Source organism: Lepidochelys kempii, chromosome 6 (genome assembly GCF_965140265.1).
Source record: "Lepidochelys kempii isolate rLepKem1 chromosome 6, rLepKem1.hap2, whole genome shotgun sequence".
Lineage (NCBI taxonomy): Eukaryota > Metazoa > Chordata > Testudines > Cheloniidae > Lepidochelys > Lepidochelys kempii.
Window position 1 is genome coordinate 130,737,056 of NC_133261.1, and position 22,769 is coordinate 130,759,824.

A 22,769-nucleotide genomic window follows, 5' to 3' on the forward strand; every position below is an offset into this window, starting at 1 on the left:
AAAGGACAGAAACACATATCCTGACCCACTCTCACCCTTGCATAACTCCCTCATGGAGGGAAGCCTGCAGAACTGCAGGACTGGGGATGGAAACCCTACAGGTTCTGCGGTGTATAAAAACAAGGAAAGAAGAAAAGGAGGACTTGTGGCACTTTAGAGACTAACCAATTTATTTAGGCATAAGCTTTCGTGAGCTACAGCTCACTTCATCGGATGCATACTGTGGAAAATACAGAAGATGTTTTTATACACACAGACGATGAAAAAATGGGTGTTTATCACTACAAAAGGTTTTCTCTCCCCCCACCCCACTCTCGTGCTGGTAATAGCTTATCTAAAGTGATAACTCTCCTTACAATGTGTATGATAATCAAGGTGGGCCATTTCCAGCACAAATCCAGGTTTTCTCCCCACCCACCAAAACCCACTCTCCTGTTGGTAATAGCTTATCTAAAGTGATCACTCTCGAGGAGATGGCCCACCTTGATTATCATACACATTGTAAGGAGAGGTTTCAGAGTAACAGCCGTGTTAGTCTGTATTCGCAAAAAGAAAAGGAGGACTTGTGGCACCTTAGAGACTAACCAATTTATTAGAGCATAAGCTTTCGTGAGCTACAGCTCACTTCCTCAGATGCATATCGTGGAAACTGCAGCAGGCTTTATATATACACAGAGAATATGAAACAATACCTATTCCCACCCCACTGTCCTGCTGGTAATAGCTTATCTAAAGTGATTTCCAGCACAAATCCAGGTTTTCTCACCCTCCACCCCCCCACACAAATTCACTCTCCTGCTGGTGCCAGTGGGGTGGGAATAGGTATTGTTTCATATTCTCTGTGTATATATAAAGCCTGCTGCAGTTTCCACGATATGCATCTGAGGAAGTGAGCTGTAGCTCACGAAAGCTTATGCTCTAATAAATTGGTTAGTCTCTAAGGTGCCACAAGTACTCCTGTTCTTATTGTAAGGAGAGTGATCACTTTAGATAAGCTATTACCAACAGGAGAGTGCGTTTTGTGGGGGAGGGGGGAGAAAACCTGGATTTGTGCTGGAAATGGCCCAACTTGATTATCATACACATTGTAAGGAGAGTGATCACTTTAGATAAGCTATTACTAGCACGAGAGTGGGGTGGGGGGAGAGAAAACCTTTTGTAGTGATAAACACCCATTTTTTCATTGTCCGTGTGTATAAAAACATCTTCTGTATTTTCCACGGTATGCATCCGATGAAGTGAGCTGTAGCTCACGAAAGCTCATGCTCAAATAAATTGGTTAGTCTCTAAGGTGCCACAAGTCCTCCTTTTCTTTTTGCGAATACAGACTAACACGGCTGCTACTCTGAAACCTGTCATTAAGCAAGGGAAGAAGAGTTGTCGCAGTGATTTACAATAATGTACTACCTATTGGTGGTGACAGTGCTCAATGGGACCATGCCGCATTGGGTGGATATCTGCCTTACTCCGATTGATCCACCATCTAATCACATTCATCTCCTCTGTGCAAAGCAGAGCTCCGCATAGCGGCTATTCGGTGTCGTGTGGGGGAATTCTGCATAACAGCTGTCATTTCCATGTGCGTCTGCTACTGATACCCTTCTGCAAAGCATCTATGGGTCGGAGCAGAAGAAGGCATGTGGATTCTAGCGTGGATAGATACTGGCTAGTCAGTACTGGCTGGATAGGCAGAAGGACACTGTACAGCCCAGATGCCTCTCTTCCTTACACCCCCAAAATCATCCTCTAGCCAAATATGTTCAGTGTTTGTAATACACCTATGTCAAAATCCACTCGTGAGAATTGGCTCAGGATTTAGTCTTTGCACAAATGGGCACAACTACGGCAACTTCAGTGGAATTGAGGTTGCTTACACCAGAGCTGAATTTGGCCCTTTGGACTGAATTTTCTTGATGCACAAAGGCTGAATCACTACTCTTGCGAAATGAACTGGGACCAAAGACCAAATTAAACATCTAAACCAGAGCTGAGTGACAGTTCCAGTGACTGCTTGGAAAATGTGATAAAATCGAAATGTCATAAATGGCTATATCACATCACGTAAAGTGGAAACTAAGACAACAGCAAAAAAACTAGGGACCATGGCAAAAGATTCAGAGCAGCTTTGGTTTAGTTCTTTTCATCCACATTACAGAAATTCATCACTGTGGATTATTTTGGAACCATAGGGTTAGAAGGGACCACAAGGGTCACCTAGTCTAACCCCCTGCCAAGATGCGGGATTTGTTGTGTTTAAACCAGCTTCTTTTTGAAAACCTCCTGTGAAGGAGCTTCCATGGCTTCCCTAGGAAGTTTGTTCCATTGTCCTACTGTTCTTACAGATGGGAAGTTTTTCCTGAGATTTAATCTAAAAATGTCACCCTTCTGCCAGGTGGAGCCAGCAGCAACAAGGCCCAGGTTCAGTATCTAGGGGTTCCCTTTCAACATTACAACACAAATCCAGCTTGAGCTCCCACCCAGTGACCTGGGACAATTACACACCACACCCTGGGTGCCAATAAGAGGCAATATTTCACCTCTCGCAAGCACAGAGTCTGAATGTAGCAAAAACTTTTAATAAAAGGAGGGACGTAACACAGCATTAATTTGGGAAAACACCACAACTAGGATTCATAAACACAAACCATGAGGAAAAGACCCACCCCCAAGTAGGTTGGGCAGTATCCTTTTCCCTTCAGGGTTTTAAGTCCAGTAACCCAAAAGTCCCTTTCACATGCCCGTCCTTTCTCTGCACCCCAATCACAGTTGCTGTCCTTAGCCAGTGCAGCCCCAGAGTTCAGAGGTTCATCCGTAGAGTTCACCTCCCAGGGGGTAAGGGGTGTGTGTGTGTAAGGAGGCACCTTACATGCTGCGCTGATCAGGCACTTGCTCGTTGCCCCAAGAGCAGATTGCCACGACTCTCTGCAGGGCTCTGCTCTGGCCCTCTCTGCCAGCTGCCCTGCTGGCCGCTTGCCACGCCTCTCCGCCAGCCACCCTGCTCACCGCATCTCTTCACCAGTTTGAACCCATTGCTTCTTTCCTGCCCTCTGTGCCAAGATAAAACAACTTTTCTCCATCATTTTTATGGCAACCTTTCAACTATTTGAAGACTGCTACTATGTCCCCCCTTAATCTCCTCTTTTCCAAACTAAACATAATCAATTCCTTCTGCCTTTGCATTCCATCCCTTTGATCAGGGCTTATATTGAGCCGAAGCTGGCCAGAGCAGAACTTTGGTAAATATTTTCAGACCTTGACTCCAGCCTTGTTACCCAGGGTTTTCAGAACCCATAGCAGGGGCAACTTAGCTGTTTCACTCTTGGTGGTGTCAGGAATAAATCAATGGGAACACAGCGATTCTGTCTGATAAAAGATGAATTCAAGTAAGCTTGCTCTATCTAACACTGCAGTTTATTAGATAGAAGCGCCCACAGACAGAAGCAATAGGTTTAGAACATCCCAGATATTTTCCAAAACTCTGGAACGGTATTGCGTAATTAACAGCAGGTTTGCAGTGGCCAGTTGTTCACCTGCTGGGGAGAAAAGGTGTCAGGAAAAACATCTCTCAAGCTGGCTTCAGAGGACTGCTCCAAAGTACATTCTGTAGCTAGTCCTTTTTATAACTAACTTCTACAAGACACACAAGTCATAATGATCCTACTGGATCATCACTTTTCCTAACTTTCAATAAACTTCTACTGTCAGAGGCATTGAGACGCAAGGTTTCCATCCACTCATCTTTTCTCAGTCTCAGTTACTTACTTTTCTCTCCCCTCCTCCCATTCTGATTCTGCCAGCTAGATTTTGACCTTGAATCTAAAAGCCTGCTTTCCAATTAACCCTTAACTGCGTGGCATTCTATTTTATTAATTCATGATGGCTGAAGGCACATAATATGGTTGCAATTGGCTTGATCACATTCTGGGGAACACATCCCTCAAATCCAGGCTAACAGCCTGATAGTGTTGCGGTTCTCAACTGGAGGTCTGTGGCCCTCTATGGGGCCACAAGCCAATTTTAGGGGTCCACGGGGCCTTGCAAGTGAAGCCTTAAGCCCCAGCATGCTCCCTATGGGACTGAAGCCCCAAGCCCTGTCACGCCTCCTGCTGGGCTGAAGCCCTGGTGCCTCCCTTGGAAAACAGGTGTGTGAGGTGGGTTCCAGGAAATGACCTATGAGAATTTAAGCCCGGCCTTTGATGATCTTTGTCGCTCGCCTCTGGATCCTGTCCTGTTTCTCTACAGACTTCCTATACAGTGGTGACCAAAACTGGATACAGTCCTCCAGCTGAGGCCTGACCAATGTTGCGTAGAGTGGTACCATCACCTCCCGGGGCTTCCACGCTATGCCTCTGTTAATGCCACCTAAAATTGCCTTTGCACCTTTTGCAACAGCATCGCGTTGCTGACTTGTGTTGAGGTTTTGATTCACCACAACTCCCGGATCCTCTTGAGCAGTGCTTCTGCCAAGCCAGCTATCCCCCGTTCTGTATTTGTGCATTTGGGTTTTTCTTCCCTATGTTTTGAAATGTAATAGGGCAGTATAATAGCCTCATGTTAACTTGGAGAGCTTCATGTTGAAAGGGAGACACAATGATAGATAATATTGAGCAAGATTGTTAATGAAATGTAACAGCCTGCTAACTGTAAATCAGATTAGATGCATAGGGTATGGAAGGCCATTCCCTTTAGGGCATGTGTATAACTTAGTATTTAGCAAGGAAGAACTCATTCACATTTTTTGTTTGATTAAGGAAAAGGAATGGGATTGCTACATATCTATTTATTATTTTATGATTTATGACTACTATTATTTATTTATTATTTATTAATGTATTGATTTGAACTAAATCACTAAATGCTGCCGCAGCTACTTATGGGAATGATGCAATTCATTCATTTATATTAGCCCTCATTAACTAAAGATATGTTTGCCTGATTTATCTAAGTCAATGCAGACAATTTGTGGGTGCAATCAATAGGCCAAGAACGCTGGATGAAGGAAGCATTTAGTTTATATAAACATAACCGTGCATGTGATATAATCAATATTTAAATGTCCCGTGGGATTAATTTGTCAAAAATACCCCACTATTGGTTAAAACCTTTTAGAGGGCGGAGTGCCAGTATATTTCTTAGCAAACAGTCAAAGAACAAACTGCTAATATCTTGTCCTGAACAACAGGGAGAAGGTATTTTCAGCACGTCATAATAAAGGGATGCCAGGTGTTTACACTACATTTTCGCTGACATCAGGAAGCTGTTCTACCCTTTTTTCTTGACACCAGTGAACTAAAATTTCTAAACATTAAAAGATAACTGCAAAAAGATGTCAGTATCAAGTTGCCTTGCTTTGGAATGGTGTATACTTTGGGATGCTATGTAAAGATAATTAAATGTTAGATACAGGATAATCATAATTAATAAATGCCCGTAGGGTGATTCCACTTCTTCTCAAAGCTCTGCTTGTGTTCGTAAGCTGTTAGAGCTGCTCTTCTTGCAGTTTAGGCCATAAACAGAGCTCCTTTAGTGAATTTCAGCTGGATGTAGGTTGGGCAAACTGATCTGGATGAAATAAGGAGCCTCCTCCTTCTAAAACTTTTATCCAAAAAACAGTTGGAACCCAACTTCTGTTGTGTTTCAGAAACATTAGATTAATCGGTCCTCCTCCCCCTCCCCCTTTCACCAGATCCTGCCATGAGCTCGGCGTGGATAGACTCTTGCACCTATATGAAACTTAATTGACACTAACGTAAATATATGACACAGGGGCTATATACTGTGTCTGCTCTGTGCTTTGAAAATGAGTTAACCTACCTGGCTGATGAGTATGTAACTATGGACAGAGCTTTCAGAACCATTTAAGTCCGCTATGGGCCCAAATGCAATTGAAAGTCAAGCCCCAAGCCTAGGATAAAATTTTCAGAAGTGCCTAACTGATTGAGGAGCATTAACACCTTTTTCAGAAGCCACTTGGGCTCCTATGGGCCTTTTGAAAATGGCATTTAGGCACTTCTGACAATTTTATTCTAGAAGATCAATGCTGATCCATCCCCCTATATTCCCCTCAGAGTTTAGAGGGATTTTTATCTTTTCTATGATATATTCTTGCATTAAAACAAATGGCTGGTTGATGTAATTACTAGCTGATATGTCCCATAAGCAGAGCTTCATGCATGCAAAGGGATCCAAGTGCCGGGAATCAGTTATGTTTACTACTGTAGCTGAACTAATTGTCAAAGCATAGTAGACGCAGTATATGACACTCTTTACAATACATTTGCTTTTCATATTTGCCATTAAAATATGTTATTGGTTTTCATTCTGGATTTCAGATGTTTGCCTTCCTTGAATGAATGTGGCAGTGTGGATATCTAGCATTGTCTAGCATGGCTAACCAGCTGTCCACATCAAGGCTTGTATTGTTAATTAACAGGCCTATTTCCACTCTTGACACTGACAGAATTTTACAGGCAGCTGAATAATTATTACTTATTACATATCTCTGAAGAAGATATTTCTGGACTTAGTGGATAATGTGTTTATGCCACTGCTTAATTTCCAGAATTCCCATTGAAATTAGGTTCCTAAGTGGCTTAGGCTATTTAAAAATTTTACCCCAAATTACTAGCTTATCAAGACAAGAATTATTCAAAGTATTCCCCCTGCTCCCCACCACCAAAATTAAGTGTATTAAAATTCTCCCAACTCTAGAAAGTTGTTAGCTTCAATAAATGGCTGTAAGAAACAGAAAACTAATAGCAAAACCCATATATGCTGGAAACCCAGCAATCATTGGTTCATGCATCTAGCAACATAGTGATGGTATTACAAATATTCAAAATTGTGACTAAACACCATTTTTGTGAGCCCGGTAAGGCTACCAATGTACAAAAAAAAGTAAAGCAGGCCTGCTTAGACAGTTTTATTTTGCTGGGGACTTCACAGTGCCGACGGGGATCAGTGGAGCCTGGGAATAGCCCAGTCAGGGAGGGAGAGAGAAATAGAGAGAGATGCATATCTCCACTCAGGAGACAGCTGAGGAGATGGCAGCCGAGAGGGGGTGCCCTTGCTGTACCATGGAGGTGAAAATACAGGTGCAGTTGACCTGAATTGTGACAATCGCCTTTTACACTTCTCATACCTGTAAATAGGTCTACAGAGCTGCTTCTCTTCCAATATATTACCTTTGCTCCGTTTTATAAAAGCACTGTCCAGGCCAAATAAAATGAATCTAGATCTTACATCTCAATTTGTAAATAGATGAGTATGTGCAGGCAAGCGAGTTCTGTGTTCTCCTCTTTCTGAATCATATTAACTCTACTGCCTCGTCAAGTGCAAGTTAAAGTCAAAAAAATATAGTCATTGGATCATGATCTGCATTCCGATTTATGGGGTACTCGGTATCCATCTTAACATACATGACTGCCAGTTCTGTCATATATAGGACCTGTAATGAATCTTGGTTAGTAGGAGCCCTTGCCTTATTCACTGAAGGGGGACCTGATCATTGTCTTCAAAAATCTTAATGGCTGTTGTAAAGAGGGTGGTGATCAATTATTCTCTATGCCTACTAAAGAAAGGACAAGAAGTAATCAGCTTAATCAGAAGCAAAGTAGGTAAGACGTTAGAGACAAGTTCTCACTATAAGGATAGTTAAGCACTGAAATAAGTTATCAAGGGAGACTGCCGAATCCTTGCAATGGAAATTTTTAAGAACAGGCTAGAAAAAAATCTGTCAGGGATGGTCTCTGTTTACTTGGTACTGCCTCAGCACAGGGGGATGGACTAGAGGACTTCTTGAGGTCCCTTCCAGCCCTACAGTGGTATGATTCTACCTGGCTGAAGGCAAGTGAAATGGCTAGTAGGCCTAAGACAGCCTTGGTGGAACAAAGTGAGTGACTGACAAGGATTGCAGTCAGTGATAGTCTCAGGAATAAATGTGCAGTATGATAGAACTGGTGATCTATATAAGGTGATCAAAATAAAGAATCCCCAAAACTTGAGGCTGAAAGAATGTGAAGAATTGAAACATGCCAGCAGTAGTTTTTATTACTATGTATACTACTGAAGGATTGGGACCCCATTGTGATAGACATTGTATACACATATAACAAAAAACAAGGCCCCCATGTCAAAGAACGTACAGTCTAACCGTTTTATTTGGTCTCTGAAAGGTTTGCTTAAAACTTGGTTAGAAGTTAGAACGCTAGTTCTGATTTGAATGCAGGGTACCAACATCAGTAATGCTGAGCTAAACTCTGTAAGAGCTCTCAGTGCATCTGTCCATGAGATTCCCATTTTGATGACTAAGAGTCATAGGGTTGAATTCCCCATGCACTGCTTTGAAAATGTAGCCCTAAATCTTGTTATAATTACCTTTAACATCTTCTCTGCAGCACTCTTGTTGCTTAGCCTTCAAGGACAGCACCATCTACTTGAGACAAGGTTTATTCATTATTATGTAAAGTTTCCTGACAGATTGTGAAGGTACACAGTGTATTATGCATTATTCAGGGAATATTGAATGTCCCCATGTCCTTTGTGTTTGTTTCCACTTTATTTTCCCACACTACTAAATCACCTATGTTATGAGCATTTCATGTAGGTCGGAATTTAGCTGCAAATGTAATTGGTGTTGAGTTCTTACAGGGGTATGTGCTGCTTTCTTGCCTCTCCCACTCACCATGGCATACAAGTGATGTGCAGTTTATCCACTGTATTGCCCTAGTCACATTTAGCCTGGATCAGTCACTACATTTGAATTAAGGGTTTGTTTGAGCTGTGAATAGAAACGTGGCATAAAAACATGAACAATACAAATGATAGAAGGAACAATTCTCCGAGTGGCATAAATGCTGATGAATGCAAATGTTTCCTTTGTAAGCTGTGTGATAGCAAAATAACACATTCGGCAAAATTTGAATATGTCTGATATTCGTGCTATATTTATGTTCGTGGGTATCCAAACTGTGGAGAGAAATAAGAGACTGAGGGTCTGTTATGCAACGAGTGCCTTGGCTTTCATAGTTCATTTCATTAGCTCTTATCAGTGATGTAATTATTAACACCAGGAGAGCGGACATCTAGCAGACGTCTCTCATATGGTCTTTTTAAAGATACGAGACAATGTCACATATTTTGTCATATGGTTATAATTATTAACAATTGTTATTTACTTATTGTGGTGGCCTAGGAATCCCATTCTTGACCCAAGACCCAGGATACTAGACATTGCTCAAACACATAGGCCCATTGGTACTTAGTTGACATTTTATTAATATCAGGTCTTTGAAGGTTGGTTATTTCCATGCTCATGAATGTGGAAGGTTAATACCACTTTCTGTATAAGGCTTGAACCTATAAGCTGCTGAGCAAATAGCCCTCATTCAGCACTTGTCAGTGGGACCGCTGACAAGCTTAAAATTAGATTAATAGATTTCAAGGCCAGAAGAGATCACTGTGATGAGCTAGTCTGACCACCTGTATAACACAGGCCAGAGAACTTCCTCCAAATAATTCCAACAGCAGATCTTTTAGAAAAACATCCAATCTTGATTTAAAAATTGTCAATGATGGAGAAACCACCAAGACCCTTGGTAAATTATCCCAATGGTTAACCACCCTCATTGTCAAAAATTTACCTTATTTGCAGTCTGAATTTGTCTATCTTCAACTTCCAGCCATTGGATCATGCTATACCTTGCTCTGCTATATTGAATTAAATTGAACTTACATTAAAATTGAATTAAACAATTAAACAATTGTTCCCCATGCCTCCCTCTAGTCAAAGATTTGCATGCCTTTGTAGCCCTTAGCTAGCCTAGAAGTAAGACATCAAGGAGAGCAGACGTGTAATTTTCTCCTGTATCAGAGTGATATTTGAAATACCTTACAACAGGAAGAATGGCTATTCTGTGTGCACTCAAATGTTTTTATGGTAAGCTTTGAATCGACAGTATAAACAGAAACAATGACAAATTTGTAGAACTGTCCAATTTGATGAACTACAGTTTGCACTTGTCCCATCTGTAATTTCCTTTCTAGCCCTAAATCCCACTCATTTTCCTCCTTTTCTACGACTCTGACAGTCATAAAGTCGACAGTTTTATGACCGTGCATGTGTTCGGTCCCTTCCCAGCAGGTAGAGACTGATTCAGATCAATTCCCTGCAATTCAAGACAACTTGGTCTTTTCTGCAAAGTTCTGTGTGGTGGTGTTCATGCAGCAGCAGCCTACTAAGCCCAGGTCTACACTAGGAGTTGAGGTCGAATTTAGCAGTGTTAAATTAATTTAACCCTGCACCCGTCCACACGATGAAGCCTTTTTTTTCAACTTAAAGGGCTCTTAAAATCTATTTCCTTACTCCACCCCCGACAAGGGGATTAGCGCTGAAATCGACCTTGCCGGGTCAAATTTGGAGTACTGTGGATGCAATTAGATGGTATTGGCCTCTGGGAGCTATCCCAGAGTGTTCCATTGTGACCGCTCTGGACAGCACTCTCAACTCAGATGCACTGGCCAGATAGACAGGAAAAGGCCCGCGAACTTTTGAATTTCAATTTCCAGTTTGGCCAGTGTTGCAAGCTGCAGGTGAGTGCAGAGCTCATCAGCAGAGGTGATCATGGTGGAGTCCCAGAATCGCAAAAGAGCTCCAGCATGGACCGAACGGGAGGTACGGGATCTGATCGCTGTATGGGGAGAGGAATCCGTGCTATCAGAGCTCCGTTCCAGTTTTTGAAATGCCAAAACATTTGTCAAAATCTCCCAGGGCATGAAGGACTGAGGCCGTAACAGGGACCTGAAGCAGTGCTGCGTGAAACTTAAGGAGCTGAGGCAAGCATACCAGAAAACCAGAGAGGCAAATGGCCATTCCGGGTCAGAGCCCCAAACATGCCGCTTCTATGATGAGCTCCATGTCCATTTTAGGGGGTTCAGTCACCACTACCCCAGGCATGTTATTTGACTCCTTCAATGGAGATGGAGGCAACACGGAAGCAGGTTTTGGGGACGAGGAAGATAGCTCACAACAAGCAAGTGGAGAAACCAGTTTTCCGACAGCCAGGAACTGTTTCTCACTCTGGACTTGGAGCCAGTACCATCCGAACCCACCCAAGGCTGCCTCCCGGACCCGCCAAGCGGAGAAGGGACCTCTGGTGAGTGTACCTTTTAAAATAGTATACATGGCTTAAAAGCAAGCATGTTTAATGATTAATTTGCCCTGGCATTCACGGCTCTCCTGGATGTACTCCCAAAGCCTTTTCAAAAGGTTTCTAGGGAGGGCAGCCTTATTCTGTCCACCATGGTAGGACACTTTACCACTCCAGGCCAGTAGCACGTACTCGGGAATCATTGCAGAACAAAGCATTGCAGTATATGTTTGCTGGCGTTCAAACAACATCCGTTCTTTATCTCTCTGTGTTATCCTCAGGAGAGTGATATCATTCATGATCACCTGGTTGAAATAGGGTGCTTTTCTTAAGGGGACATTCAGAGGTGCCCGTTCCTGCTGGGCTGTTTGCCTGTGGCTGAACAGACATGTTCCCCACTGTTAGCTATGGGGAGTGAGGAGGGGTGAGGGACTAGCCACGTGGGGGGAGGCAAAATGCGACCTTGGAATGAAAGCACATGTGCTATGTATGTAATGTTAACAGCAAGGTTTACCATGAAAGAGTGTACCCATTGTCCTATAAAATGTGTCTTTTTAAATACCACTGTCCCCTTTTTTTTCTCCACCAGCTGCATGTGTTTCAAGGATCACAGGATCTTCTCCTTTCCAGAGGCTAATGAAGATTAGAAGGTGAAAAAAAAGCACTCGCAATGAAATGTTCTCTGAGCTCATGCTGTCCTCCCACACTGACAGAGCACAGACGAATGTGTGGAGGCAGACAATGTCAGAGTGCAGGAAAGCACAAAATGACCGGGAGGAGAGGTAGCAGGCTGAGGAGAATAAGTGGTGGGCTGAAGAGAGGGCTGAAGCTGAAAGGTGGCGGCATCATGATGAGAGGAGGCAGGATTCAATGCTGAGGCTGCTGGAGGATCAAACTAATATGCTCCAGCATATGTGTAACCCTTCTGCCTGCCAGGGTTGGCAGCAACAAGGGCCGGATTCAGTATCTACGGGTTCCATTCCAATAACACAATGCAAAACCGGCTCGAGCCCCAACCCAGTGACCTGGAACAAATATATACCACCCCCGCTGGGCGCCTCCAGGAGGCAATACTTCCCCTCTCGCAAGCCCATAGTCTGAGTGTAGCAAAAAGCCTTTTAATAACAGAGAGAAACAATGTGGCGTTATGTTGGGGAAACACCACGAACAGGATTCCTAACACAACCCATGAGCAAAAAACCCACCCCAAGCAAATTGGGGCATGTCCTTTCCCTTTAGTTCTTGAGTCCAGCAACCCAAAATCACCCGAAGTCCCACAACCCAAAAGTCTCTGTCCCTGGTCAGGGCAGCCCCAGAGTTCAAAAGTTTATCTGCAGAGTTTTACCTCCCAACCTGGGTGGAAATGGGGGGGGGGAGTAAGGGGTACCTTACGTGGTCCAAAGCTGATGGCCCCACCTCTCCATGGGGCTCCGCTCTGCCAACTGCCCCCATGAGCTGCTCCAGGCATCCAACAAACCGTCCTGCTCCACCAGCTGCTCTGCTCATCGTTCCGCAAACTGCTCCACCATATATCTTCAGGCTCCCCCACTACTTAACAGAACACTCAGTGATTTCAGCTCTTAGGAAGTTCAGCTCTTTTCTGATTTCAGCTTGTAGTAGGGGAGCCTCAGTGCTGGTGCACCATTTGCCCAAAGTGAATTCAGCTCAGCAGCCTGTAACTTGACTCCTAATGGAATCAAAATTAGCTCTGATATTCCACAGTGCAGAGAGGAGGAAGCACAATTCGCATGTAAGGCCCTCACCAAGGGGCCCATGCCACCAAGTATTAATACCTGTCCCCAGCCTCTCTCAATTCACAGCGTTTTGGAACCCATGTCCCTTGCCTAGCGAGTGCTACTTAGTTGATGGCGAGTCCCTCCATCATAACAAAAGGTCAAGTGCAGTTCCACTGTCCTTGATTCCCATAATCAGGGTAAAAACAGTTTATTCTTCCTGCCCCAATAACAGAGACACTGGGGATCCCACAGCAGCCAAAGTGACCATTTGGGCAGCTATGGCCTCATTCTAGGCGGGGTGGGTGTGCCTATGCAAATGAGATCGGCCCCTGAAGTTTTTTTCCACAACTTGCCACACCTCACCACCAGATGTCAGGGTGGAGCTCATCCTGACTCTGCTTACATCTGGTTGAGCTGCAGGAAAGGCAGCTGGAGCACAGACCGCCGCTACAGCCCCTGTGTAACCAACCGTTCTCCTCCCCAAGTTCCATAGCCTCCTCATCCAGACACCCAAGAATGCAGTGGGGGGGCCTCTGGCCACCCAGCCACTCCACCCAAGAGGATTGCCCAAGCAACAGAAGGCTGGCATTCAATAAGTTTTAAAGTTTTAAACTTTTAAAGTGGTGTGTGGCTGTGTCCTTCCCTTCTCCGCCACCCCTTCTGGTGCTTCTCTCCTCCACCGCCCCTCCCGGGCTACCTTGGCAGTTATCCCCCTATTTGTGCGATGAATTAATAAAGAATGCATGAATGTGAAGCAACAATGACTTTATTGCCTCTGCAAGCGGTGATCGAAGGGAGGAGGGGAGGGTGGTTAGCTTTCAGGGAAGTAGAGTGAACCAAGGTGCGGGGGGTTTCATCAAGGAGAAACAAACAGAACTTTCACACCATAGCCTGGCCAGTCATGAAACTGGTTTTCAAAGCTTCTCTGATGCGTACCGCGCCCTCCTTTGCTCTTCTAGCCGCCCTGCTGTCTGCCTGCGCATAACCAGCGGCCAGGTGATTTGCCTCAACCTCCCACCCTGCCATAAATGTCTCCCCCTTACTCTCACAGATATTGTGGAGCACACAGCAAGCAGTAATAACAGTGGGAATATTGGTTTCGCTGAGGTCTAAGCGAGTCAGTAAACTGCGCCAGCGCGCCTTTAAACGTCCAAATGCACATTCTACCACCATTCTGCACTTGCTCAGCCTGTAGTTGAACAGCTCCTGACTACTGTCCAGGCTGCCTGTGTACGGCTTCATGAGCCATGGCATTAAGGCGTAGGCTGGGTCCCCAAGGATACATACAGGCATTTCAAGATCCCCAACGGTTATTTTCTGGTCTGGGAATGAAGTCCCTTCCTGCAGCTTTTGAAACAGACCAGAGTTCCTGAAGATGCGAGCGTCATGTACCTTTCCCGGCCATCCCACGATGATGTTGGTGAAACGTCCCTTGTGATCCACCAGTGCTTGCAGCACTGTTGAAAAGTACCCCTTTTGTGGTTTATGTATTCGCCGGCTTGGTGCTCCGGTGCCAAGATAAGGATATGGGTTCCGTCTATGGCCCCACAGTTAGGGAATCCCATTGCAGCAAAGCCATCCACTATGACCTGCACATTTTCCAGGGTCACTACCCTTGATATCAGCAGATCTTTGATTACGTTGGCTACTTGCATCACAGCAGCCCCCACAGTAGATTTGCCCACGCCAAATTGATTCCCGACTGACCGGTAGCTGTCTGGCATTGCAAGCTTCCACAGGGCTATTGCCACTCACTTCTCAACTGTGAGGGCTCCTCTCATCTTGGTATTCATGCACGTTAGGGCAGGGGAAAGAAAGTCACAAAGTTCCATGAAAGTGCCCTTATGCATGCGAAAGTTTCGCAACCACTGGGAATTATCCCAGACCTGCAACACTATGTGGTCCCACCAGTCTGTGCTTGTTTCCCGGGCCCAGAATCGGCGTTCCACCGCATGAACCTGCCCCATTAGCGCCATGATGCCCGCATTGCCAGGGCCCGTGCTTTCAGAGAAGTCTGTGTCCATGTCCTCATCACTCACGTCACCGCGCTGACGTCGTCTACTCGCCCGGTATCGCTTTGCCAGATTCTGGTGCTGCATATACTGTTGGATAATGTGCGTGGTGTTTAATGTGCTCCTAATTGCCGAAGTGATCTGAGCGGGCTCCATGCTTGCTGTGGTATGGCGTCTGCACTGAAAAAAGGTGTGGAACGATTGTCTGCCGTTGCTCTGACAGAGGGAGGGGCGACTGACGACATGGCTTACAGGGTTGGCTTACAGCGAATTAAAATCAACAAAGGGGGAGGCTTTACATCAAGGAGAAACAAAAACAACACAGAATGGCCCCCTCAAGGATTGAACTCAAACCCCTGGGTTTAGCAGGCCAATGCTCAACCCACTAAGCTCTCCCTCCCTCTGGTATTTCAGGCGGGACTGAATCTCCATTAAAGTTTTCAAGGTGCCCCTGACAGACCTCACGAAAACGATTGTCAGCCATTGATTTCGGGGGGGGGGGGGAGCAAATGAATACAAAACAAATCTGGTCTATTTCTTGTTTTGATCCACTCCGTCTATCTTTTACATCTTTGGCATCTATGGCAGCAGACGGTGCAGTAGGACTGCTAGCCATCCTCATCTCCTGCCTGCTCACCATAAGATGGTACAATAGGACTGCCTGCAGGACTAAAGAGAATGACCTGGTCGAGTCACTCCTAATTTAGTCCCTGCACCCATGTCTGCCCAGGCGCTCCTGACCGACATTACCGAGGCGGCCAGGAGCACCTCAGACACGATGAGGATGGTTTTCAGGCCTATTGCACTGTCTGCTGCCACAAGGCAATGGGTTGCTGCTGCTGTGTAGCAATGCAGTACCATGTCTGCCAGCACCCAGGAGATATACGGTGACAGTGAGCTGAGCGGGCTCCATGCTTGCCGTGGTATGGCGTCTGCACAGGTAACTCAGGAAAAAAGGCGCGAAACAATTGTCTGCCGTTGCTTTCACAGAGGGAGGGCCTGACGACATGTACCCAGAACCACCCGCGACAATGTTTTAGCCCCATCAGGCATTGGGATCTCAATCCAGAATTCCAATGGGCGGCGGAGACTGCGGGAACTGTGGGATAGCTACCCACAGTGCAATGCTCTGGAAGTTGACGCTAGCCTCGGTACTGTGGAAGCACTCTGCCAAGTTAATGCACTTAATGCACTTAGAGCATTTTGTGTCGGGACACACACACTCGAATATATAAAAACGATTTCTAAAAAACTGACTTCTATAAATTCGACCTGATCTCGTAGTGATGACATACCCTCAGACTAATTACAAACAAAGAGCTGCATTGCCGCATTTTGTTTAAGTAAGTTACACAAGAGCAACAAGACATGCAGAGAAAGACCTTTCCGTATAACGTTAAAGACCTTTCCGTATAACGTTAATTTCAGTTTGCCCTTACTGGAATATATAATCAATTTTGAGAGTGAAATACCCTTTTTCCCTGTCTGATCCAGGCACAGGAAAGGACTAATTAGACTACGTCTCTTCACGGCTGCAGTTTAAAACCAGCCTTTCTTGTGGTAGTCATTTGTCATAAGCTACTATGAAATTGCTGCTTTTGCTGCTGTACTCTGCCTTAGCTGCTGGTTTCTAATGACAGACCCCCACGAATGAACAGATCGTGTGTTAATGGGCTTCTGGACACTGCTACGACATCAATAATCTTTCTCCCGCAGGAGCTCCCATTGCAAAGCTACCTTTTCAGTGGAGAGCATTGTCGTAAGAGGACGTATTTTAACAAGTAGAGTGCCATATACTGTACACACTGCATTTGTAATAAACAGCAGAACTTCAACCGTTAATAGAAAATACTGCTCCTCTTATGTATACTTTGTTTTAAACCTTTCAGTCTCTCTCTCCTTCCATCTTTTTCTTAATTGACCACCATTGTTTTTATTCCTCCCCTCCCCCCAACATTTCACACGTGCATACCTTAACTCGGGAGCAGTCCCACTGAAGCCTAAACATGAGCAGGGTCAGAACCTTCGCATGAGATTTTTCCAAAGTGCTCAGCATTGGCCTAACTCAGTTCCCTCGGAATCTAATGCTCTGCCCCCACAGTCTTCAATGGAGGCAGAAAAAGCTAATGGCTCCCCATCCTTCCTTTCGAATTTTCTTACTTTCTGTTGGTTCGTCAACCTTATTTTTATCTGAGGTGGGCTTGTGTTGTATGTTTAATAATAGACCAGTCTTGTTTTCTTTTCCGTAGATGCAGATATAAACCTTCCTGTCAATGTTTTAATTTTGCTTTTCACATCATTTGCTGGAATCAAATGTGATGCTTTAGCAGCTTATTTCCCCAACTATTTCAGTATACCCTTTTCTAACAGCTTTGAATTAAAAATCTGGAAAAAGAGGGGGGGTGTTGTTTTTAATAAACATGAAGTTCTATAATCACAAGTTTGTAATAATTAATGACATCAGTGCACCTGCCAAGCAGAATCAGTTGAGTAGAACATCTCATTATAACAGCATAGTACCTGCAGAGTTCCTTTGGGATGGATAGTAAATATTTAATGATTTGTTCTTGATAGCCTGGAGAGAATGCCTGTAATAAGCCAGTGTCTCTTCAGGTAATATTGAAATATCCAATAACTTTGCTACCCAACATGAGTACACTTTGAGTGTTTCTGGTCATTAATAAACCACTTAAAGCATGAATGAACTAATGTGGCATTCAGTATTTATTAAACTTTCTCTCTATTTAGATTTTTCGTCTCTTGGACAAGTGCATTGAAAATGACAAAGTTTATTGATTTAGATGTTGTAACTCCTGTACACTCTATGAAGTGTAAATATATACAACTCCTCCTTATTTGCTTCATATTGATGTTTCATTGTTCTTTTCAGTTCATCCACCTTTCTGAGGTGACTGGGGCTGTTAATAATTGTGGAGTCTGTTCCCATGCAGTGCTGAGTGTCCTCAACTCCTGTTGACTTATGGTGTAATTCTACTGTGAAGTGTGACATTGTAGGGTCATGTAATTGTCTCTCAATTTTTTCCATGTCACATGTGCTCATTGTACAACTAAAAGACATTTTCTTCTAGCTGCCAACTCTGCAAACTCACTCTGAGAGTCAAGCTGGGTAATTCCCTTCTTACTCATCGACAAAGTGGTAAAGCCCTGGGAGCCATACTGTGCTCTGTTACTCCTGAACCTTCTCATTATCTTCAGTTCTGCCCCAGGTGACACATGGGCAACATCATTGCCGTGAATGGGGATGCAGAGGGGCACCTGACTGGGCCTGAAGGAGCAATGCTCTTGACGAGGAGGAATGGAACTCCGCTCACTCTGCCATGGCTGAGAGCTCTGCAGGCAGAAAAGGAGTAAGGAGAGCTGGCCTAAAAGCAGGAATCCCTTTCCTCAAAAATGTTCATGTTTTTGAATAAAAGTTTCATCCTGAAGCAGGGACAAAGCATTAAAAAGGCAAAATGTTCACAGAAAGGAGTTTCAGGAAAACTCCATTTCAGGAGACCAGAAACTGAAATTTTCAGCTTTCCAGCTGTCTTCAGGTGCTCTAACTCCATACCACCCCTCCAGCTCCAGGAGTCAGAGAGGCATTGCCCATCCCCTGGAGATTAGGGGGAAGTGAGAAGGCAGAGCACCCAGTTCTGTTCCACTCCATGCCCTGAAGCTGAGAGCAAGGCAGGAAAACTTGCCTGTGTTTTGTCACGTCTGTAATAGATTCGGCAGAACATTTCACTCTATCAAATTGGCACTTTCCAACAAAACTGAGTTTCATAGAAAATTTCCAAGCAGTTCTAGGCAAAGGAACTTACTTTTGTCACTGCAGTCAGCTGGTGTGATTCGAAATACACATTGGGAGAATGTCTACCAGGCAGAAAGGTATCTTCATATGTAGTCTGTTTTCAGGATACAGCCACACTGTGAATGGACGTCAAGGACTATAAGTGCCCACAAATTTGGGACCTTTGAGCGCATCAGCTGAACAGGAGATTTTTAAAAGAGGGCACATTTTAAACATTCTTTAACCTGCTTCTCTCAGTTAAATCTAGAACTTAAGGCCGGAATTTCAAAGGTATCTAGGTGCCTAACGATGCAAAGAGGTGCTAGCGGGATTTTCAAAAGCATCTACACGCCTATCTGCAGTTTTAGGCAACTAATTTCTTTTAAAACTCTGGTCCTTAGTGCCTTGCATTAGGCCTCTTTCCCTGATGTATTAGAAAATTTTTAAGATGGAAAAACTGAAAATGCGTGGTTGCTTTCATGGTACTCTGAAAGATCTGTAGTTATGTGATATTTGATAGGAGCAGATGTGGTACAACACAGAATGCAATGAGGAGTTTGATGCATAGGAAAGGTAGGTGGAGAGAATGGAAGTAACTTATTTGCCTGCAGATTGCAAAGGTCCATTATCTCTGCAACCTCAATTAAAAGATCCATTAGTTATAAAAAATGGGTCTTTTATGTGTTAGGTGGCATAGGAAAGATTTTGTGTTCTTATCTAGAGCTAATCAAGCAAATGAAGCTTCTGCAGACCACTGTGCTCCATTTCCAGAATGAAAGGGTGGCAGTTTGTGCCAAAAGCTCCAATCTTTCCATGATTCTTCTGATTTCAGGCTGGACAACAGCGTTGGTGGGAACAGGAGATCACGGTAAACGGAAACATTCAGAAAGGAGAGTTAATTACATACAACCTGACTGAGCTGATCAAGCCAGAGGCCTATGAAGTCCGCCTAACTCCCATCACCAGATTTGGGGAGGGAGATTCAACCATTCGTGTCATCAAATATAGTGGTAAGGAGACGTTATGGTAACAGGAGACATACTGGAATATGGGTCACACAGTTTAATGTAACTGGTAATGTGCAGTTAAGAGCAAAATTTAGTTCCTGTCACTGTAAGCTGTATAATCATGCTCAAAGAGTAATTATCAATGGTCCGATGCCAAACTGATGGATTATATCTAGTTAGGTCTTGCAGGGGTCCGTTCTGGGTCCAGTACTGTTCAATATTTTCATTAATACCTTGGATAGTGGAATGCAGAAGACACTTTTAAAATTTGCAGATGTCACTAACCAGGGAGGGGTTGCTAGCATTTAGAAGGACAGGATTAGAATTCAGAACAACCTTGACAAATTGGTGAATTGGTCTGAAATAAACAAGGTGAAGATCAATAAAGACACATGCAAAGTACTACACATAGGAAGAAAAAAAATCAAATGAACAAATACAAAATGGTGAACTAGGCAGTAGTACTGCTTAAAAAGGATCTGGGGTTATCATGGATCACAAATTGAATATGAGTCGTCAATGTGATGCAGTTGTGAAAAAGTAATATCATCCTGGGGTGTATTAACAGGAGTGTTGTAGGTAAGACAGGAGGTAATTGTCCTGCTCTATTTGGCACTGGTGAGGTCTCAGCTGAAGTATTGTAACCAATCCTAGGTGCCACACTTTGGGAAAGATGTGATCAAATTAGAGAGAATCCAAAGGAGAGCAACAAAAATTATAAAAGATTTGGAAAACCTGACCTATGAGGAAAAGCTTAAACGAACAAACAAACAAAAAGCTGGCCATGTTTAGTCTTGAGAGAAGAAGACTGGGGAGAAGCTGATAAGTCGTTGAATATTTTAAAGATTGCGATAAAGAGGATCGTGATCAGTTGTTCTCCATGTCCACGGAGGGTAGGACAAGTACTGATGAGCTAAATCTGCATCCAGGGAAATTTAGGTTGGATATTAGGAAAAGCTTTCCAACTATAAGGATAATTAAGCTCTGGAACAGGCTTCCAAAGGAGGTTGTGGAATCCCCATCATTAGAAGATTTTAAGAACAGATTGGACAAATATCTGACAGGGATGGCCTGGGTTTCCTTAGTCCTGCCTCAGCACAGGGGGCTGGACAATGACTTCTCAAGGTCCTATCCAGTCCTACATTTCTATGACACTATGAAATTGAACAAATAGGTAGAATTATGTCTAAGGCCTCGATACAGCAATTAGATGGTCACAGGCAGAGCCTTGTGCCTGCAGGAAGGGTGCTGCTCTGCGTAGAGCTGGGCCGCTATAGCATTTTCGATTTCCCTGGAAATTCCACAATCTCCATTTTTTTCCCCATTCCAAAGTGGAACAAAGCTCCCGCCCCCCCCCCCAAATTGAAATTTCTCATGAAACACAATTCAGAAGAAAACATTCTGAGTAGATTGAAACATTTCGTTTAGGTAAAATCTAGATACTTTGTTCCATTTTCAACCTTTTAAAACTTTTTTTTTATAGAAAAACAATGAAGTTCATTGCAAAAAGTTGTTTCAAAACAAAGTGTAAACATTCCCTTCAGATTTCAGCGGAGCAGCCGGGTTAGTCTGTGTCCGCAAAAAGAAAAGGAATACTTGTGGCACCTTAGAGACAAACAAATTTATTTGAGCATGAGCTTTCATGAGCTACAGCTCACCTCATGGGATAAATTGGTTAGTCTCTAAGGTGCCACAAGTCCTCCATTCCTTTCAGAAAATGTCAAAGCATTTCATTTTGGAACTTTTTCTAAGCAACATGTTGTCAAACTTGACACTTTTTTAAACATTTCGGTTTTGACGAAAACAGCTTCTTTTACTCACAAAATGTTTCAACTACAAAATTCTGACGAGCTCTAGTTCAGGGCAAGTGCAAGCGTCTTCCCACAGTGACCTGCAGCTGCCACGTGGACACAGAAGACTGCCCACATGAATCTAGTTGGGTTTTGGATTGCTATAGCCTTTGTTTTTTGGAAATCTCCAAATATTGCTAACGTTTGACTCTTAGACCTGCACAAAAACCTTAGTTTTTTTGTGAATATTTGTTTAATGAATTGAATTCTCTTTTCCTGTTTGTTTCCCTTTCCCTCTGTAAATATCATAATGAAAGGACAATATGCCCATGTGGAGTATCAATCCTGAACTCAGTGGAGCTGGGCCAAAATAATACCGGCTGAGGACCTGGCCCAATGACTGGAAGGATTTTTAACTGAAAAAAATGAAGTAAATTTAAGCACATATTGGAGGAGCTTTGTAAGAAGGGAATTTAAAAGTTTGGAAACGCAAGTGTGAACATTAGAACCCTGATTCTCTGTTACCCTCGTCCAAACAGGAAACAGATGGCATGTGACGTGTCGAGTCACAACTAGGCAACGTAATTCCGAGACGCTTTAGCAGCTAGCTAGCACAATGGCCAGAGCTATATAAAATCTTGAGAGAGCTCCATTTTGGATACCAACTATAATAGACGGCTCAGAGGCAATCTGCAGACCAAGAATTACTCCTGGAAATTAGTTGTCAAATAATTTTGAATAATGAACCTATCTGAGAAAATTGCAAGCGGCTTGTGCACAATTCATGAAAAGAAAAATACGCTACATTTATCAAAAAGATTATTCATGATCAATTATTAGCTCCGCCACGCTCAATTCCAGTGCAAATAATTTAATAGTGTGTTAGTATCAACCAAAGAAATGAAATGAGACACCCCAAAATATTGATTCCACAGGCACATATTTGTACTTTCCAATTCCGGACAGCTACCCTGCTCACAAGATGAGCCAAGCTTAGGGGTTTTGCATTTTGCAGAAAGTAGTTGTCTAAACAATGTATTTGTGTCCCAAGGTATGAACTAATCAAAGCTTAGGTCACTTAGGTCTCCTGAGTCCCAGGCTAGCTGCTTAACTCCTGGATCATCCTTCCTCTTCTGACAAATGCAAAGAGCAGCATCCAACTTATGGGTGGTTAGCTCATCTCCCCTTGGGCTCATCTGGCAGTGCCTGTCGCCTGTGGAGCACAAGAGGTTGTTTCAAGGATTAGCTGTGGCGGTGTGCTAGAGGCAAACACACCGCACGCCCCAC

At 43.8% G+C, this 22,769-nt stretch overlaps 1 protein-coding gene across 6 annotated transcripts in view; it reads left to right on the forward strand.

Annotated features, from left to right (window-relative positions):
- Positions 1–22,769, forward strand: part of MDGA2 (MAM domain containing glycosylphosphatidylinositol anchor 2) — a 664,067-nt gene that overhangs the window by 598,313 nt on the left and 42,985 nt on the right. For all 6 annotated transcript variants that reach the window (XM_073350233.1, XM_073350236.1, XM_073350237.1 and 3 more), the window contains one exon: positions 19,518–19,695. In XM_073350233.1, the coding sequence (XP_073206334.1) occupies positions 19,518–19,695 (178 nt within the window). The remainder of the gene's footprint in view (positions 1–19,517; positions 19,696–22,769) is intronic.